At 41.3% G+C, this 21107-nt stretch overlaps 1 protein-coding gene across 1 annotated transcript in view; it reads left to right on the top strand.

The window, feature by feature from the left end:
- The window catches only part of bmp6 (bone morphogenetic protein 6), a 122781-nt gene that overhangs the window by 82131 nt on the left and 19543 nt on the right, over nt 1-21107 (top strand). The window contains exon 4 of the mRNA XM_048528780.2: nt 214-411. Within this exon, the coding sequence (XP_048384737.1) occupies nt 214-411 (198 nt within the window). The remainder of the gene's footprint in view (nt 1-213; nt 412-21107) is intronic.

Genomic DNA, 21107 nt, shown 5'->3' with positions numbered 1-21107 from the left:
TAACTGTGGGTTATAGCGAGCAAGTAGTGGAACTGTTTATTTGTTTAGAGTGGACTTTCACTCATCACCTAGCTACATTGTCTTTGGAATGTTTTCGTTGTGATTTGGAGTATAAAAGTTGGAACATATGTCCTTAAGAATGCCTGTGCAGATTGTGGAAATGTTTTCACTAAATGCATTTGTTTTTAAACACCGAATTCCATGTTCTTGCAGGTCAAGGTATCAACCCCAAAATGGCAGGACTGATTGGCCAACATGGGCCTCATGATAAGCAGCCTTTTATGGTGGCTTTCTTCAAGGTCAGTGAGGTGCACATCCGAACGACACGATCGACTACGAGTAAACGCAAGCACCAAAGCCGCACCAAAGCTGCGTCGGCTCAAGAGTCACCCAGAACAGCAAGCTTATCTGGTAAGATAAGAGCAGCCAGCAGTAAAGTTTCCGATCGTTGATTATCTTCCTGTTCAGGGTAAAAAGAAGTGCTCTTACGACAAATAAAAACCGAAAGAACCATGAGTGCTGAACTCAGAGAAACAGAAATTACTGGAAAAGCTCAGTATCTGTCGAGAGAAATCAGTTAACATTTTGGGTCCAGTGACCCTTCCTCAGAACTGTTCTAAGGAAGAATCGCTGAACCCGAAATGCTAACTGTGACTTCTCTCCACAGATATTGACAGACCTGCTGAGCTTTTCCAGAAATTGCTGGTTTTGCTCTAATGACAACTTTTTTGTTTCCAGCTCTAAGTGAATATAACTTCTGTTAGTGTACAGTCTGACCTTCTAAAAGAAGTTGATGAATTTCTACCATTTATTTCTGAATCAAAGGACATTTTGTGCTGTAGGCTTCTGGCTGTTGGGAATTGAATTCAGAGAGTACAAAAAGAGTCCTTCAGCTGGGTTGGAGGAAAATAAAGTGAGGTGTACAACATAATTCACTTTCACTTGTATAAGATCCTCTCAGCAAATGCTACTTAATATAAACATTCCCAATAATTTCCATTAAGTGTGTTTAAATGTGGTTTATCCCTTCTGTTTAAAACCTGCGCCACAACTCCCTCAAACACCGTTCTGTTCATGTATTTCATTTCATCATCCAAATTGATTTTGGATTCTGTATTAATTTATATAGTCTGTGTAAGCAGGTTTTGTGTGCCAGAAATCATGTGTTTATAAATGGGAACAAAAGAGAACAGGAATTGGTAAATGATTCAGATGAAAATAAGGTGAAGTTAGTGCAGATGTAGTTATTTAGGATATCTTTCCAACTGTCCATGATCCACTTTCTCCATCTGAATAATGTGTGTCATATTTCTAAATGTTCTCATTTTCCGCCCCCACCCAACAGCAATAAAATCATTATACACATTTCAACATGTTCTTTTGTTTTTACAGTACATTGGTTGTGGAACAATACCTTTCTTCAGATTTTATTCATAAAGAAAATACTTTTGTTCTTTATACGTCTGTCCTTGCTGGAGAGAACTGTGAAGAGATTTGTACTTTGTTGCCATTGTTAATTGGAACAATCACATTAAAAATAGCAAATGCACTCAACTTTGTGCTGAGGTAGTGCCCACAATTTCCATACAGAGCTTAAGTTTTCACTGGCACTTGCGGTGAAGGGACCAAGGGAATGTGCAAAACACCCATATTGCACTTGCTTGTGGAGCTGAGTTGTAGTTATTGTGACACAGGAGGCCATTCAGTCCAGATATCTTCAGAACACCTGGTCTGTCCCATTTGCTCACCTTTTCCTTTACATATCTGCAAGTTTATTTCCCTCAAGTGACTGTCGAGCCTTCTTTTGAAAGATATTTTTCATCTCTGCTTACAGGCATCAAGTTTCATGTCATCAGCAGTCACTGAGCAAAAAGCTGTTACTCTCATTACCTTGTATCTCTCACCCGAAAACTTTAAATCTGTGTTTTAACCCTTGTGCCATCAGCTAATAAAAGCAGCTTTCCTTTGCCTACCTGCACAATCTTTGTGCATTTCTACCACATCTCACCCCACTCGCCTTTGCCACAAGAAGAGAGCTTCCACTTCTCTCAGCTAAGTCTATCGCTAAACCACCTTGTCCTTCTGTAAAAATGAATGGATTTTATTTGAAAGCCCACTCAAAATGAATCAGTGTCATGATTCCGTTGGGAATTGTGTGCACATAGACCAGCTATTGCACACGCTGTCACAAATATTAAACCACCGAGATGATTAATTTTCTCGACTGACTGACTGTTATTCAGGACGGAAGTAAATTCATGCCAGTTTTGCGCCATTAACAGGAAAATAACACTATTGTAAACAAGTTGCTTCTTTAACAAATGGCAACAAAATACAGATTTACTGTTATGTAACAACCCATACCTCCTCAAAACTCAAACACAATTGCATTCATTCATTCATGAATAAGACAGATAAAACAGATGGTTTGGGGAGAATATAGTGAAGGAAAAATCAACTCTGTAAATCAAACTTGCTACCACAAGGGGGTAGGGGATGAATTTTTATTTGAGTTCTTCTGTGATACAAAATTGTCCATACAGTAAAGATTGATCTATGATTCAGTAGCTGCTGCATGGACCTAGGTCTTGTATTGGAATCCTTTCTGTTGAGCCTCTAGGTTTCTTCATCAGGTTTTCACTCGGAAGAGAGAGAGGGGCGGTACACTGGGTGTCTGTGTGCTCTGCCTCGCAAGCCTGTGCAACTGTTCTTTATAAAGCAAATCCGAAAGGCTGTAGTAACAGTTTTTTCTTGGGTTCAGAGTTCCAGTGCCACACTCAAAGTATCCCCATCACTGCTCTGAAAAGTAATAAACTTACATCGGTGAAGTGTCAGCCACGAAGCCCCACTTGATTTTCAAATTGTATAAAAACTTACCAGTACTTACAGCAATGCATTAACTTCCATGTTCCAGTTAACAGTCCAAGAAATATATGGTCCTCAACACCAGTTAGTATCCAAACCAATTGAAAATGTAAAGCCAATTCGCTTTTGCGCACAAAAGGATAATTTGACTTAGTGCAAAAAAAAAGGAAGTGTGGAAAGAGTTCAGTTGTCCAATTCAAGTTGATGAACAGTGCAAACGTGGATGAACTTAAAATGGCAGATAGATGAGCTGCATAAATAACCTAACTTGTATCAATCATTCCTTTTAATTATAAGTAAGCTGCAAACCCCAATCATAATCTGTGACAGCAATCAAAATTTTATCCAAATTTGTATACTGTTATTTTTTGTACTGTTTTTAAACAGTATTCACTCTAGAAAACGACAATGTTGTTGAGGAGAATACTGAGATACAGGCCACTAGACTAGGTGGGATTGAGGTTCACAAGGAAGAGGTATTAGAAATCCTACAGAGGGTGAAGATAGGTAAGTCCACTGGGCCGGATGGGATTTATCCTAGGATCCTCTGGGAAGCCAGGGAGGAGATTGCCGAGCCTTTGGCATTGATCTTTAACTCGTCATTGTCTACAGGAATAGTGCCAGATGACTGGAGGATAGCAAATGTGGTTCCCCTGTTCAAGAACGGGAGTAGACACAGCCCTGGTAATTATAGACCAGTGAGCCTTACCTCAGTTGTTGGTAAAGTGTTGGAAAAGGTTATAAGGGATAGGATTTACAATCATCTAGAAAAGAATAAATTGATTAGGGATAGTCAGCACGGTTTTGTGAAGGGAAGGTCGTGCCTCACAAACCTTATTGAGTTCTTTGAGAAGGTGACCAAACAGGTAGATGAGAGTAAACCGGTTGATGTGGTGTATATGGATTTCAGCAAGGCGTTCAATAAGGTTCCCCACAGTAGGCTATTGTACAAAATGTGGAGGAATGGGATTGTGGGAGATATGGCAGTTTGGATCAGAAATTGGCTTGCTGAAAGAAGACAGAGGGTGGTAGTTGATGGGAAATGTTCATCCTGGAGACCAGTTACTAGTGGTGTACCGCAAGGGTTGGTGTTGGGTCCACTGCTGTTTGTCATTTTTATAAATGACCTGGATGAGGGCGTAGAAGGATGGGTTAGTAAATTTGCAGACGACACTAAGGTCGGTGGGGTTGTGGATAGTGACGAAGGATGCTGTAGGTTGCAGAGAGACATAGATAAGCTGAGAGCTGGGCTGAGAGGTGGAAAATGGAGTTTAATGCGGACAAGTGTGAGGTGATGCACTTTGATATGAGTAACCGGAATGCAAAGTACAGGGCTAATGGTCAGATTCTTGGTAGTGTAGATGAGCAGAGAGATCTCGGTGTCCATGTACACAGATCCTTGAAAGTTGCCACCCAGGTTGACAGGGCTGTTAAGAAGGCATACAGTGCTTTAGCTTTTATTAATAGAGGGATCGAGTTCCGGAACCAAGAGGTTATGGTGCAGCTGTACAAAACTCTGGTGCGGCCACACTTGGAGTATTGTGTACAGTTCTGGTCACCGCATTATAAGAAAGATGTGGAAGCTTTGGAAAGGGTGCAGAGGAGATTTACCAGGATGTTGCCTGGTATGGAGGGAAGGCCTTACGAGGAAAGGCTGAGGGACTTGAGGCTGTTTTCATTAGAGAGAAGGAGGTTGAGAGGTGACTTAATTGAAACATATAAAATAATCAGAGGGTTAGATAGGGTGGCTAGGGAGAGCCTTTTTCCTAGGATGGTGACGGCGAGCATGAGGGGGCATAGCTTTAAATTGAGGGGTGAAAGATATAGGACAGATGTCAGAGGTAGTTTCTTTACTCAGAGAGTAGTAAGGGAATGGAACGCTTTGCCTGCAACGGTAGTAGATTCGCCAACTTTAGGTACATTTAAGTCGTCATTGGATAAGCATATGGACGTACATGGAATAGTGTAGGTTAGATGGGCTTGAGATCGGTATGACAGGTCGGCACAACATCGAGGGCCGAAGGGCCTGTACTGTGCTGTAACGTTCTATTTTGTATAACTGGATGCACTATCAAGTTTTATGCCTTACCAGGGTAGAACACTGGGAATCAAGCTCCATTAATCCTGCTATCAGAAAAGTTAAAAAATTTTTACAAGTGCACAAAATGCCCCCATTTACCTGACATTTAAACTCTGGTTGATTGAAGCACTGATCAAATTTTTGCACTTCGGATTTGAATTGCTATTTGTTGCAAAAAGCTGGGTTCTAAAGGTCAAATGATCACATTCATACAAAACATCAGGCCGCTGTCTCATTATAGGGAGATTATTGGTGGTGATTTAACCTGTGGGTCAGCGCATCTCAGGCAAGGGGAGGATTTGAGAAAGAGGGTCCTTCATGGTAACTTTGGTCAATGCAGAAATTGAACGCAAACTGCATTATTCCACGTCGCGAACTGGCCATCCAGCCAACTGAGCCAACTAAACCCGAAATAGGTTGCAACTACAGATAAGCAATAATGAACGGTCAGCGTGTCATTTTCACTATTTAAAATTCTAACCACTTCCCTCTACACATGGACAGAAAGACAAAAAAAAATACATGGGTGTTCTGGGCAGAACGAATGGACTGTTTTTCCAGTCTGTGTCCCTGTCTACCGGATTTATTGAAGTGATTTTCTCTTTTGTTTAATCTAACATTATTTCTTGAACTTTCTTCTCCACATACTTACGCTTGTTTGCAGGAGGCACAGTGTGACTGGTTCAAGTTTATTATGATCTCTGACTTGTTCATTAAATGTCACAACTTTCAACAGCTGATGAGAGGAAATAACTTAGCTAACTTCCATAGGTTTTTAAAGAAGGTGATGCCTCAAAGCAGAGACCAGTAAGAAGGCAAAAAGATTTCTTATACTGAAGAAGTTCCAGCTGACCTTTGATGCTATGCCTTGGTGCATATATTATCTCCTCCACAGATCAGGGTTCCTGTTATTTCCTAATGGCTGGTTTTAGTATTCTTTAAAGATATGGTTTACAGTTTGCTCTTGTTGGACATACGTTCTTGACATATTGTAGTCCAGCAATGGACACTTGACATTGAGAAACTATTTATTTGTAACAAATAGCCATTCAAATCCCAAGTACTAAAAGGGAGATGGTGGCAGAGTGGTGATGCTATTGGGTGAGTAATTCAGAATTCCAGGCCAATACTCTGGAGACATGGGTTTGAATCACGGTGTAAATTCTCTTAAATCTGGAATTGAAAGCTAGCCTTGGTGTGTGATGATGAAACTACCATCAGTTGCCATAAAAAGCTGTCTGGTTCATGAAGTCCCTTGCCTTCACTGTTTTCGTCGACTCAGTCTCCAAGTCATCTTGAAGTTTAAAAATGCAGAACACCAAGTAGATCAGATTCATTTTAGGCTGAATCTATATATTGACTCATTGAGTCACTGTCGACTTGAACAGCAGAAGAATGTCAGAGGTAGTAGTTCAGGAACAGGTTAATGACATTCCTGTGAGACGGAAAGGAGTGGCAGCCAAAGCAACAGATCCTGGGATAATAAAGGCATAATTGTTAAAAATGAGACAGAAAAGGCAGCTTAGCACAATCATAGCATTCATTAGAGAGCATGTAGCAGAGAGTCACTCTTGAATACAAGAGGTACAGACAAATCTTAAAAGTTGAAATAGAGACCTGCTAACATTTAAAAGGAAGCTATATGCCATTGATAAACAATGGATAGTGGCATAAATTTGTTAGCCTGATATTACTGATGAGGAAATGTTGAGAAGGTAAATCAGGAATGGGGATGGGGGCAGAGATTCAATTGGCATGTAAGTTTGCTCGCTGAGCTGGAAGGTTCGTTTTCAGACGTTTTGTCACCATTCTAGGTAACATCATCAGTGAGCCTCCAGTGAAGCGCTGGTGTTATGTCCCGCTTTCTATTTATCTGTTTAGGCTTCCTTGGGTTGGTGATGTCACTTCCTGCATTGGTGATGTCATTTCCTGTTCTTTTTTCTCAGGGGATGGTAGATGGGCTCCTAATCAATGTGTTTGTTGATGGAGTTCCGGTTGGAATGCCATGCTTCTAGGAATTCTCGTGCGTGTCTCTGTTTGGCTTATCCTAGGATGGATGTGTTGTCCCAATCAAAGTGGTGTCATTCCTCATCTGTATGTAAGGATACTAGTGATAGTGGGTCATGTCTTTTTGTGGCTAGTTGATGTTCATGTATCCTGGTGGCTAGCTTTCTGCCTGTTTGTCCAATGTAGTGTTTGTCACAGATCTTGCAAGGTATTTTGTAAATGATGTTCATTTTGCTTGTTGTCTGTATAGGGTCTTTTAAGTTCATTAGCTGCTATTTTAGTGTGTTGGTACCATCATGGTAGCCCACAAACCCACCAACACACTAAAACATCAGCTAATGAACTTAAAAGACCCTATACAGACAACAAGCAAAACAAACGTCATCTACAAAATACCTTGCAAGAACTGTGACAAACACTACATTGGACAAACAGGCAGAAAGCTAGCCCAGGATACATGAACATCAACTAGCCACAAAAAGACATGACCCACTATCACTCGTATCCTTACATACAGATGAGGAAGGACACCACTTTGACTGGGACAAAACATCCATCCCAGGACAAGCCAAACAGAGACACGCACGAGAATTCCTAGAAGCATGGCATTCCAACCGGAACTCCATCAACAAACACATTGATTTGGAGCCAATCTACCATCCCCTGAGAAAAAGAACAGGAAATGACATCACCAACGCAGGAAATGACATCACCAACCCAAGGAAGCCTAAACAGATAAATAGAAAGCGGGACATAACACCAGCGCTTCACCGGAGGCTCACTGATGATGTTATCCAGAATGGTGACAAAACGTCTGAAAACGAACCTTCCAGCTCAGCGAGCAAACTCACATTCCAGAACATCAACCTGAGCTACAAATCTTCTCAAAACTCGCTATTCAATTGGCATTTAGGAAACCATGGGCGAGTCAACAGATTTGCCGATCACATTTGACAAACTTTATCAAGTGTTGATGAAATGATGGCAAAGACAGCGGTAGATATGTGTGTGAACTTTCAAAGAAATGTGTTATTACCATGTAAAAGGCTTGCTTACAAAATTGAAGGTTGTTAAATTACATAGGGACATAAAAGCTCGGAACAGGCGATTCAGTCCCTAAACCTGCTCTGCCATTCAAAACAATTGTGGTTGATCTCAACTCGTGCTCATCACCAGCTTTTACCTGATCCTCATCGCCCTTTAACCTGTTTGTTACTAATTAGATATCTGCCTATCTCCTCAAATTTACTCAAATGTCCCAACATCCAACTAGAACTACCCAGACTATTCAAATTGTGGTTGAACCAAGACCCAGTGCAGGTCTAAATAGTTTTTCTGCTTTTCAGTATTTTCCCTCGAGAAATAAACCCAAACACTTGCCTTGCCTTCAGTTTTTTTTGTTCATTCATGGGATGAAGGCTTTATTTATTGCCCATCCCTGATTGCCCAGAGGCCAGTTAAGAGTCAACATTGTTGTGGGTCTGGAATTACATGCAAGCCAGATAAGAATTGCACTTTGCTTCTGTAAAGGTTATTAGTGAATCAAATGGGTTTTTCTTGACAATTGACAATGGATACCTGGTCGTCATTAGAATCAAAATTCCAGACGTTTTTATTTGAATTCAAATTCCATCATCTACCATGGTGGTTGCAAACCTGGATTACCTGGATCTCTGGATTGTCAGTCCAGTGAAAGTACCCCTAAGCCATTGTCTCCCCTGTTGTGGTCTTATTGACCTCCATCTCAACTTTCTGTGATTTGTATATTTGTGTTCCCAGAACCCTTTGTAACCCTATTTTATTTGGATTTGTATTTCCCAAGTAATATGTGACTTCCTAATAGTTGTGAGAAAAATTGCATTTATCTGTGAACTTCATTTCCCAATTATTTTCTCATTTTTTAAGTTTCATCTCATCCTCAGTATTGACTGTCTGCCACAATGTGTCATTTTCAAATTTAGAAATTGTATTTTTGGTTCCAAAGCTTAAGTTTTTAATGTAATCCATGAAATGCCACACTTCCGTTTTGCCTTGTTGAATAACTACCCTGAACTCCCATTCTGCTTTTGGTCTTGAAGACATCTCCATTCGGCCCTTCTTCCTATAACTCCATACTCTCCTATCTTTATTCATTCGCGTTTGGTGTTGGACTTACCAAGGTCTTCACATCCATTGCATTATCCTTGACTACTCCCTCTGTTATATAGTCAAAAAATTCCTTGAGGTTGGCTATACTTTCCCTATTGAAATTATTATTTGTTATCTCATTTTGGTTTCTAGATATTCTTCTATTTTCTCCTTCAAAAAATATCTGTAATGTTCCTGCTAGCAATGTCAGGCTGATTTGTCCACAATTCCCTGGTTATGTTCTATCTTCCTTCTTAAATATAGGCATAACATTAACTGTTTGCCAGTCCTGATCTTCAGCAAATGATCAAATGTGACTTATGCATTGATTCAATTGTGGTGAAGGACAATTGTTGTCAGCATCACTCTCCCATTGTTGCCTATCTGAGCCCAGAGGCAAGCCAAATTTAGACAACTGGATATAGATCTGGATGTCCAGGTTGTGTTGTGAGATAGTAGCAACAGCACCAGAGGAGCAGGAAAGAAGGGTCCAGACCTGAAACGTCAGCTTTCCTGCTCCTGTGATGCTGCCTGGCTTGCTGTATTCATCCAGTGCTACATCTTGTTATGTCAGGTTGTGTTGTGTCTTGTTGAGCTTTGGACATTCTACAGTGCAGTGCTGATCTGCCTTTAAGATCACCGGGCCTTAAATTAGTCTTGTCTTCTCAGTGCCCTGGGATTAGTTTTCACATGGCTGGGGTTTGCAAATCTCGATGTCACTGAGGCTCAGAAACCTTTTGGCTACCCTCTCCTGCTTTGGCCTGCCTACGTAATTGTGAATGCATGAGAAGCTGAAATTAGACGAACACAGGTTAGCAGAAAGAGCAATGGAATGACAGGAATGTTTTGATCTGAAGAATGAGGAGAGGCAGTAGAGTAATTGAGGAGGGTCTGTTTCCAGTGACAGGTCAGTAACCAGATGACACATGTTTAAGGAAATTGGCAAAAAAATTTGCAGTGACCTCAGAAAACTACTCTATGAATAGAATTTTTGTTTTTCTGCAATATAGTGCCTGAAAGGGTGGTGGACAACTGCATTGGTGACATCTTATGAAAAGAAGACTGGATAAAATGTTGAAGGGGAACAATTTATAGGCTTACAGAGAGGAAAATAATGCTAATACAAGGATTAAGTGGCTAGCTCTACACAATAGGCAGCATGGACACTATGGGTTGCAGGGGCTCCCCAGGTGATTTATCATTCTGCTAATGTAGCTATTCATTCACAGTAACTGAGAAATCTGCAGAACCATGCCAAAGTGTGAGGAAAATTAGGCTCTTCACATTCTTTATTGTCATGGTCTGGTTTCAGTCACTTTTGCCATTGATCTTTGTATGCTGCCATTGAACTTGTGATGTATTGATGATTTGTTATCGTAGGTAGGGGGTAATATTCAGTTTCAACACGTTATACCAAGACATGTTGGGCAGGTAGCTTGGATTAATCTTGCACTTTCCCAAAATGTGTTCAAATTAACTTTATTTTTGAGATTACTTTTATGCAAAAATGATTTCTGCCACCACTTTTTCTAAAGTCTACTAAAGACCTTGTGAACAGATATCTACCTTGCAGACAAACTGTAGAACTAAAGGTTTGAGTAAATCCAGATGTTCCATTTGATGAAGACCCTATCTCTGTAAAATATGTTACCATAAGGAATGTGGCACGTCTTTGCTTATTTCAACTGGCTCAGTCAAGCAGCAGAGTGAAACCCTTGTAATTCTCATTATTTTATGTGAATCATGTCTTAACACATACATTCATTCATAAATTTCAAAATTTGGCACATTATAACACAATGTTTAAAATACAGTTTGTATATATTACAAAGGTGGATTAGCCGTCAGTGGTCTACCTTGTCTGTATTTGAAAATGGGGAATAAACTCGAGGCAATGCAGAAATAAATGCTGCAAATTCCTGTAAGCAGAAAAATATAGAGTTTGTCTTTAGACAAATTCATCCATTGAGTAAACCCAACTGTGAAGAAGCAGTTTAGTCCATCATTCCCAACATGACATTCAAATCCTTGTTTCTTTTACATTTTAGCTGAAATTATGCACGTGTTGTTGAGGCTGAGAGAAAATCTTACTTTGCTAATCCAAGAGATAATCTATTAAATTTATTTCCATTTAGGCTGTTTTAATATTAAAACATATAAACAACTGTAGGACTATCCCAGTGCACCTCTGGCTCATCTCCCACATTCTAAACTCCGTAAACCTCTGAGGGTTGATCAAAACTCTGCTCATTTCTTAACTAACGGCAAGTCTCATTAACCTCTCGGTCTTGTGCTTGCTGACTTATATTGGATCCTGGTCAAGCAGAAAATCATCGTTGTTTTTATGGCCTTGTCGTTCCTTCTGTAATCTGTTTGAGCCTCAAGTCCGTCAGAAATTTGTGCTCCTCCACTTCTGGCTTCTGATGTAGTGCCAGTTTCAATTGCTGCACCTTTGGTGGTCATCCCTTCAGTTGTCCAGACACTAGGCTGCATGGTTTCATGGAGGCGGCAGCAGCAGGGGCAAGTTTGGGCCCAGTACAAGACCTGGTGGCAGTGGCTGCATCGCCAAGGTGGGCTTGAAGCGGACATGTGCCAACAGCAGGGTAGAGTTTGGACCAGTGTGGTACCTGGTCATATCGGTGGCATCTGCTTTGGCGAGGTCCAGTGAGGGCTCAGTGGCGAGGGTGCCGGTGAAGGCAAAATGGTGCTGAAGAGTGAGGACTTTTGTTCTGGCAGCAATGCGGCGAAGGGGACTCATGTCTACCACCTGGCCCACGGCAGAGCACCTATCAACAAGGATTGTAATATTGAACACCTTTTAAAAAACTTTCTGCCTTTATGTTCTATGTTTGGGTTTATTTTTGCCTTTTGAGATGGCGCTGGAGATTGGTGATAATTTTCACTGTATATTATAGAAAAATACATGTGACCATTAATAAACCAAAATTCCCCCTCTAAACATTTTCCATCTGTTCCCCCTTGCTTTGCGCCTGCAAGATGCTCTTTGAAACCTTACTTTTTATGGTGTTCTGTGTAATACATTGTTGTTCCATAAAACTCCTGTGAACTGGCTTGAAGGTTTCATTATATTAAAGTTGCTATCTAATTATAACTTCTTGTTGTAGTAAGTCTTTGTGCTGGGGCCATTCTTGTAAACCTGATTTCTGGGAGGAAAGTAAACTCTCGAGTTGCTCATTTAACTGAAGTGTAGTGATTGTGTTAAAAGTGGTACCGTCGGTGGCCCCTCTTGACATTTAAAATTGGAAGATACATCTCGTTAGCACGCAGTCAAAATAAAGAGAATGGCATTCCTTGACTAATTTTGGCCATTTTGTTATTTGTGCACTTGGCCATCGGCTGTAAAATCTCATGGCTGAAGACTGCCTGCATTAGCAGGTTGGAAATTCCACTTGATATTTAAATGGAGTAAAACGCGTGGGACCTATCTGACAGCTGCCTGAATCATAAAGCAACCTGCCATGGCTGCATTCAATCCAAATTCTTGCTGCCTGTTAGTTGTCTTAAGGAATCAGGCAAGTGAATAACATCACTGACCATATCCACTTTGAGGAATTCAGCCAACCCCAAAAGGTGAAAACATTTTTTTTTAGCAAAAAACATGCAAGCAGGGGAAAGTCATTAATCACAAGGCTCAACCCATGGTTGCACTCTGTGGTCTGCCCTATTCTTTTCTCAACCGGCAAAGCAGAAAATGTGGACATTGTATGTCTGAAGGCCTGTTGCAAAAAGACTTCGGTCTGAATATTGGGCTGAAGTAAATGCGCTGTCAAAAAAGAAGTTGCTGCCACCTTAATCTGATACCCAAAACCCTGATGAGTTTGAACCCCATGTTAAAATCTCTCCTCCCTATCCATTATTACCTAATTGTAACAGAGCCATATTTTAGTTTTAACAAGGTTGCTAGCATGATGCAAACAACTTGGTGAAAGGGTTAATGCCTTTGTATGTTGATACGCTGTCATTTAACATTTTTTTTTAAAATAACTCAAGATTTGTTGTAATTGTTTGAGGAAGGTTCATTCATCAGCTTGTTTGTTAGAAGCCGATCCGGCCTTTTAACATGTGGCGTAAAATTTTATGAGCAGGAAGTAACATTTACTGTCAATGAAATCTTAAAGCAGACAGCTTCTTTAGCTTAATGAGACATCCAGTGGCGTGTGGCGAAATGCAAGACTGAGTAATATATAATCGATTAATGATACGTTGGTGAGTCTGTAAGCGATCCTAATTTAAAGTATCATTACTATATGTGAAAAAGCCAAAACAATCTGTTACAAAGAGTATAATCGTTAGTAGTATGTACAAAAGCCTTAATGGAAATATCCCTGCTGGCACCAAAATTCTTGCATTTGGTTGTCCAAATTTAAATAACTATTGTCGAACATTTGAATACATGCTTGGGCTTGTATAAAAGGATCACTTCATGAACAGTGAGCCCATTTGTCGAAATGCCTTCAGACAAGATAGCAGGTGGCATTCAGAGTATATGGTATAAGTTGGATCACTGTGCCCCCTTTATTTGTTTCAGAAGAATACTACTGAGGAAATTTGTTCTGGTGTACTGCTTGTTAAATTAGGTACAGGTGTAAAGTGTTTGTTTTCGAATAGTTTCAAATAGCAGAGCATGATTATCCTTGGATTTTACCATCCCACGTACAATAAATATGAGGGTCAATGCAAGAAGGATCTTTTGTTCAGCTTGACTCTCCAGTGGAGGTGCTAACCTGTAAAAGACTACATTGATGCAGTTGTAACTTCTTGACTTGTACAGGATTACAAAGTGTATGTAACACCAAAACAGGCCGTTTGGCCAACCAGTCCATACTTGGTCCAATTGAGTTCTGTTAAGTTTTTCCACATGTAAGTCTACCATTGTACTCCTGTATTCCGTTTTCTGTCAAATGTTTGTCTCACTTTCACTGAAATGCGCCTATATTAGTTGCCTTAACCACTCTTTGTGGTTGTGAATTCCACGTTTTCACCACTTCTTGGGAAAAGCGGATTCTCCTGCATTTCCCGTTGGATTTCTTGGTGAACATTTATGTTGATAGCATCAAGATATGCTTTTCCCACTAAAGGCTACACCATGACTCGGAGGTTAGCACTGCTGCTTCACAGCACCAGGGACACTGGTTTGATTCCAGCCTCCGGCAACTGTCTGTGTGGAGTTTGTGTATTCTCTCCGTGTCTGTGTGGGTTTCCTCCGGGTGCTCCGGTTTCCTCCCACAGTTCAAAAATGTGCAGGCTACATGGATTGGCCATGCTAAATTGCCCGTTGTGTCGAGGGTGGGAAGTGCAGGGATAGGGTCAGGTGTGGGTCTGGATGGGATGCTCTTTGGCAGGTCTGTGTGGACTCGATGGGCTAAATGGCCTGCTTCCACACTGTTGGGATTCTGTGATACTCTCTGTATTCACTCTCGTGGGCTGACTGGGGTAGTGTGCAGGAATCTGAGCCTGCTATTACTGCAGTTATCACAAATAGGAAACCATTCAATCAAACTATCCAAAGTCTCAAATTTACCTGGCTGACAAACCCAGGTTAAAAGAAAACACTCACGAGGTTCCAGTGCTTAACAAGAAAATAGCTGCATATTACAAGCAGACTTGTTTTAACTGGAAGCAGAAGCACAGATTAGTAATTAAACACCCTATAGCTTAACCTCTACCCCTTCTAAAGACAAATTCCATACATATACAAACAGGTTATTACAGATGGGGAATGAGTTTTTAAAAAATGTCAGTATAGCACAGCTCAGGCATCAGTCCGTATTACAGGCTTCGATGAATTATTTTCCCTCCGTTCCCTTTTGCCTTGTTGATTTTGAGGATGTTGGTTGAGGGGTTTACCCTGTCAGTGTTTCTGAAAGTAGTTTTCCCTTTCTTTCAAGAGGGAATTTTCAGAGACTGAGATAGTGGCCAGCTGCTCGGAGTTTACTTCTCCACTTGGAGAAAGGAGGGAGAAGCTTTTTCCCTTTGGCAGGCTGAATGTTTCTGCTGTACAAAACTGCACTGTCTTGCACAGGAGCCAATGTTACTATGCTGAGTGCTCCTGAACATGCATGTATACGCTCATGCACACACTTCTAATTTGGGTTTGGGGTAACAATTAAACATCTGTCACTGGGTAAAACTGCCATGAACGCACCCATGGAGCAAAGGTGTCAAGCATCCCCCTGCATTGCTTGAATAAGGCAACATTGATGATACAACAGAGTTCAGGTAACTTTTGATTAAAGCTGCAACATCATCTTCCCTTGGTTTTAAAAAAAAGTGTATTTTCCCATTTTTAAGTCCACAGTCAAAAAAAAAACAAGTGGCCTTTCTACCACTATCAAAGCCTTGCATTATTTCTCTATTACATCAACCCGTAGTCTTTTTTTGCAAGAAAGACCCAGCCTGGAATTCTTGTTGACATGTACACCCATGTGTTTCTGGTTTTGGCCTTGTAAATCTTTGCAGCTTCTTTAGTGTCTCAAATCCTTCTTGGAGTCCTGGGTGCTGTTCCAGTCACCAGATTATAAATGCAGTTTGACCATGTTCAATGCAAGTTTACCATAGCATCTTTCAAGTTGATCCCACTATACAATGTTTGGTTTGCTTTAAAAGAAGCACCCATTACCAGCTGTTATAGGCAAGTAGCGATTAATTACCAACTCTGGTTTGAAGGCAGTTTTGAAGTTTGGGTTTTTTGTGCTCTGATCATAGAAGTCATCAGCAAATATTTGAAGCTATGTTCCCTCCATGCACACATTTTTGTTTCATTCTTCAACAGCCTGCCTCTCTCTGCCCCCCGCCCCCTCCGCCGCTATACAGCCACTCTTCCCAATCAAGACCTGGATCCCTATACGTTGCTCACTCGTCAAGCATTTGTAGATTGTATGTGACTCGGGAAAGCGTTTTAACTTGCATAAAGGTTTCACTCCAAGAGATACAAAAACACTTTAGAGTCAAATGATCTATTCTTGAAGTACAGTCATTACTTCAATGTGGGCAATAGCCAATATCTGAGCAGTGAACTCCTGTAGCCAGGAAAGAAATAATGACCAGATAATGAGTTTCAGTAATGTTGCTTGAAGGAAATTCTTGGTCCCCAGGACACTGGGAAGTGCATCTCAGCTGCTGTTCATAGCAGTGCTTTGGGTTCTTTTTGACCCACCTGAAAGACCAAGCAAGATGTTGGTTTCAATGCCTTGTCTGAAATGCAGATCTGCGACAGTGCAGCTTTTCCTCAGAGTTATCCCAGAATTTCTGACATACGGCCCTCCATCGCTAATGTGAGTCCTACCTCCCGTTCCTCACCTGACACGATAAAAGTGATGAAGCTGTACACAGGAGATTATAATTTTTACAAACTTCGGATTTGTCTCTGATCCTGTGCAAGTGAAGACTGCTTTAATTTCCTGCATCAGTTTTCATCTATTTGCTTAGCCATCACTTTTGAAGAAAACCGAGGCCTTCTCTGCGAGTTAATGTAAAAGACAACCTGGGGGCTCTTTGCTTGAAACGTAACCACTAATGCCAAGGGCTTCCTGGTAACAAATGAAAAGTCACAAATATGATTCAGAGATTTCTTCCTGCTTCAAAAATATATCATTGTTCTTGTATAAAGCCATTGTTTTAAAGAAACCAGATCTAGCCACCTGACTTGATCCAGTGTCCAGGTGTTTTTTCTATGTGTTTCACTTTGCTCCAATTTAATTGCCTAAATTATCTTGGAGTGAGACCACCAATGTATACTCAATCCTGAAGGAAATGTGCCGACTGCATCATTGCCAACGCTTACCTCTCCTCATTCTGATGCTATTATCATGGTTGTGTGCACAGGCCAGGTGGACTACATTTTCCTCTTTCAACGCTTCCTGGAAATGCACAACCGCTGAATGTTTCACTTAGTATTAGTTACATTACTTCCCACTTTCACGGTTGGTTTTCACCAGCCTGTTGTCTCATCTTCAGCTCCCTGCCTCTTGCCAAGGGCTAGATGGTGTTGTGCCAGCTGCTTCTGCTCTGGGCAGTTTTGTTCAAATCTTAGAATTCCTACAGTATGGAAGCAGGCCGTTTGGTCCATTGAATCCACACCCACCCTTGAGCATCCTGCCCAGCCCGAGCCCCGCCCCAGCCCCCTACCCTATCCCTGTAACCCACATTTCCCATGGCAAATCCACCTAGCTTGTACATCCTTGGACGCTGAGCAATTTAGCATAGGCAATCCACCTATCCTGCACATCTTTTGGTGATTAGGTTTGACTGCTCACTACAGATGCGCAGCGAGGTCGCAATTGTTTCTGAGGCAATCGTCCATAATTCTGCTTCATCAGGAGAAAGTCCCAGTGTGGCAGGCAGGTTGGCGTCCACTATCTGAACCATTGTTGGTTTGCTCGGACCGTCAGTCTCTTTCACCCTTTCAGACTTCATTGAATCCATAGGGGTGATGTCTACCATCAACACCAGCCAAAGACAGTGATGCCCGTAGTTAAACTCCTCAGCAGAGATAGGTACTATGGTGTGCATTACCTGCTGTATAGAGGTGTAAGTGAGAGCTGAAAACACTGTGGGGTGCCAGTCAAATTTATTCGCCGCACTATGTGGCTGGCAATGGCTCTGAACTGCTCCTCCAGTCACAGGGAAAACTCCTGGAAAATGTTTCAAATCCTCTCTCCCTCTTCGACGTTGATGTACCCTTGCTGCATCAACTCAGACTGGTCTCCACCCTCTCATCTCCTCAAGTTTCATTTCATCTCTTGTCAAAGAGAGCTGCTCCTGCACAAACATGAGGAAAACCTTTCTGCTTTCAAAACAGATCTCTAAGTTTTCCCTCTTTGGTTTTATGTCAATAGACTTTGTGTACTTAGCCATTGCCTTTTCCGCTGCCCACCCAGAATCTGTGCTGAAGATCATTGCATAAAATGTTTCATCAATTTAGTCACTCGTTTATATAATAAGATCACTTAAATAAACAGGGAGGGTCTTTTAAAAAAAAATGAACTCTGAGCTACTTCAATTTAGTGACTTTTGTGGCAGTTAATTATGTTGAAGCATTCAATAATTTGGCAGTTCTGGTCATGTCAAACAATTCCACAGAGTATTAACCTCTGTAAATGTTTGTCTGTTCTCCAAGAGCACTTCAGCTCATGTGGATGAATAGGAAATGCAAGATAACCTTAGCAGGCTCAGCAGGAAAGGGAGCCTCAACAAGCACACCAGTGTGGAGAGTTCCTCCTAGCCCTTCCTCACAGCTGCACTTAACAAAGTTCCAGCTGTCTTAAAATTCAGAGCATAAAGGGTTTTCCAGCCACACAATGGAGGCCAGCACCAAGGGACAAGGAAGCACATTGACACACGGGCATGTCCGACGCACTATTTCCATCAGTGAAATTTTTGAAATTCTTCTTAACTCTACAAATCCCAAATTCCTTTTGTGGTTTGCAATTGCTAGAATATTTTTTATGTCACTCCTGTCAGCAGCCGTTTCTCTCCAGGCTGTGACACTGCCGACTGGCTACAAGTGTTACCCCTCGATTGCTTTACTTTTCAGAAATGTGGGTATTTTTGCATCTTCTGTCTCTTTCCACTTAATCCCAGGGATCCAAATTATTTTGAATGCTGCAGAACAGTGCACTTTTTCCATTGGTTGGGCATTATAATTAAGCAAAATGGTGCAAGTGCTTTTACAAAACTGAACTTTTGTACGCCGGTGGCAAAATCGTCCATGAGTTGAAAGTGTGCCCTGCACCCTCCAATGCAGGTTTGATCTGTACTGTACATCAAGCGGGGGAAGAGTCTGGAACTTCACTCTTATTTGTGGAAAAGTAACATTAGGCTCTGCATAACACTCTGTTAGCCCTGTCACAAAGAGACCAGTGAATTGAATGTTTTTCTATTCTGCCTGTAACCCAGGTGGTTTTTAATTTCACCAGTTGTTTTTTCTTCTCCCTTTCAAAAGTGAAGGCCATGCATCCCTAAAACCCATGCTTCAAGCCCACTTTCAAAATGACCCACAGTAAATCCCTCAGGATGAAAACAGCAGGATGCGTTAATGCATTCAAATCCTAGAGGAGTGGATTTTCCACGCCGCACACAGAACCCTACACATGCAGACCCATAAGTGTGAGGTGGGGGTCTTTCAGTTGACTGTGCGCTGACATCCCTTTCACAGGAGCTTAGATGCAGTTGTTAAACTGGGAATTGGATATGTTTGTAGGTTAGGGTTAGGGTTAATTTACGACTCCAAAACATGGACTTTTGGAAACTGATAAAGATTCAAGATAGGTGCTGGCCAAGCACAGTGCTGCTTATCCTGTGCTTTCTGCTGGTATTATCAGCAGGTTGATTAAAGGTGTCAACGCTGTATAATTAAAGCTGTTCAAAACCCAGGCCAGTAGTTGAGGTTATGAGCTGAACCACGCTTGTTAAAAAGATGGGCTCATGGGTGGGACACTGCAGTTATGAGGAAAGCTCGGAGAGGTTGAGACTGTTTGGAGAGGAGTTTTGATAGAAGTTTTGAAAGTCCTGAGGGTTTTGGGCAGGAAGAAACCACTCCCACTGCAAACGCAAAGGGGAATTAGAAATTTCCAGTTATTGATTTCACAATGAGATATCACAGTGAGAGTTCATTTCTCCATCTTGGATCTTTGAGGGTCATCACTGGGCAGTTCGGGACAAGCATCAAATATTGGTTTTGCCATAGCTCCTATCCCTTGAAAGAAATCATGGGCTCGAAGCTGAACTTAGCATGTGTCCTTAAAATTTCATGAGAGAAGATTCCTGAAGCATATCACTCTTTGTGGGAGGTCCTAAACTTAAACTCAGTGACTTTTAGATGCTTTAGAACAGTGTTAAGTGAAACTAGCAATGAAATCTACAACTACTCATGGTGCTCATGAAGTCCCTCTGAATTGTTGTAAAGCTGATCTATTACCGGGACTGTCCTTCGATCAGTGGAAATATTCAATAGGTACAAAATTGAGTTTGTTTCTTTTTATAATAATAACTAAAGTGAGTGTCAGAGGCTGAGGAGAGACCCTAGAGATCTGTAAAATTCTGAGAGGCATAGCCAAGATCTTTTTCCTAGGCAAGTGGGCAAAACTAGAGGGCATAGGTTTGTGGTGAGAGGAAAAGATTTGAAAGAGGCCCAAGGGGTAACGTCTTCACACAGAGGGTGGTAAATGTATGGAATGAGCTGCCAGCGAAAGTGGTGGAGGTAAATTACAACATTTGAAAGGCACCTGGTGGGTATATGAATAGGAAGGGTTTAGAAGGATATGGGCTAAATGCTGTTTAAAGTGGACGAGATTTAAATAGGATATCTGGTCGGCACAGGCAAGTTGGATGGATGGGTCTATTTCTGTGCTGTATATCTCTATGAATCTGCGAAGCCCAGCTTAATGTGAAAGGGAACAGCAGATTGTGTTTTTGAGGAAGTGATACCATAAAAGGGCATTTGACAAGCTAGTGCTAAGAGTGTACTTAAACCGTTGATGAGGTAGCACCTTAAAGGAGGTATGGAAACCTTTGTTAGTTACAGTCCAGGCAAAACCTTCCGAAGCTACTGATTTGAGGTAGAGCGGAGAATGCCATAAACCAGGAAACATGGCTTGCTATTTCTGACGTATGTAACTGATTTTTGAACCTGAACTGGATGTTTGTCTGATTCACAAATGATGCTGTACTCAACGGGTGGAGTGTTGCGAATGAAAGAACTGAGCAGTTAAGGAAAAATTTGCGACAAATTCCAGAAGTGGACAGAACAACGATGAAATTCAGTGGGGATCATTCTGGAGAGGGAGGTGGTCTAAATGCTGCAGCAGGTATAATGAATGGTCTTGGCCAGACAAATCTGAGTCAAATTAGACCTGACGCTGACACCATTCAGACTTCAGAGGAACTGTTCACAGAGGAGAGATTTGGCATATTTGTTTAGTTTTTTTTCAAGGCCAGTTTCATGGAGCTAAGTTTTTTTTTATGGAGGATACGTCTCTAATGCAGTTACACAGATGTGTTAATTTTT

Source organism: Stegostoma tigrinum, chromosome 5 (assembly GCF_030684315.1).
Source record: "Stegostoma tigrinum isolate sSteTig4 chromosome 5, sSteTig4.hap1, whole genome shotgun sequence".
NCBI classification, from domain to species: Eukaryota; Metazoa; Chordata; class Chondrichthyes; order Orectolobiformes; family Stegostomatidae; genus Stegostoma; species Stegostoma tigrinum.
The sequence above is the reverse complement of the archived record's forward strand: the minus strand, read 5'-3'. Positions and strand labels throughout refer to the sequence as shown.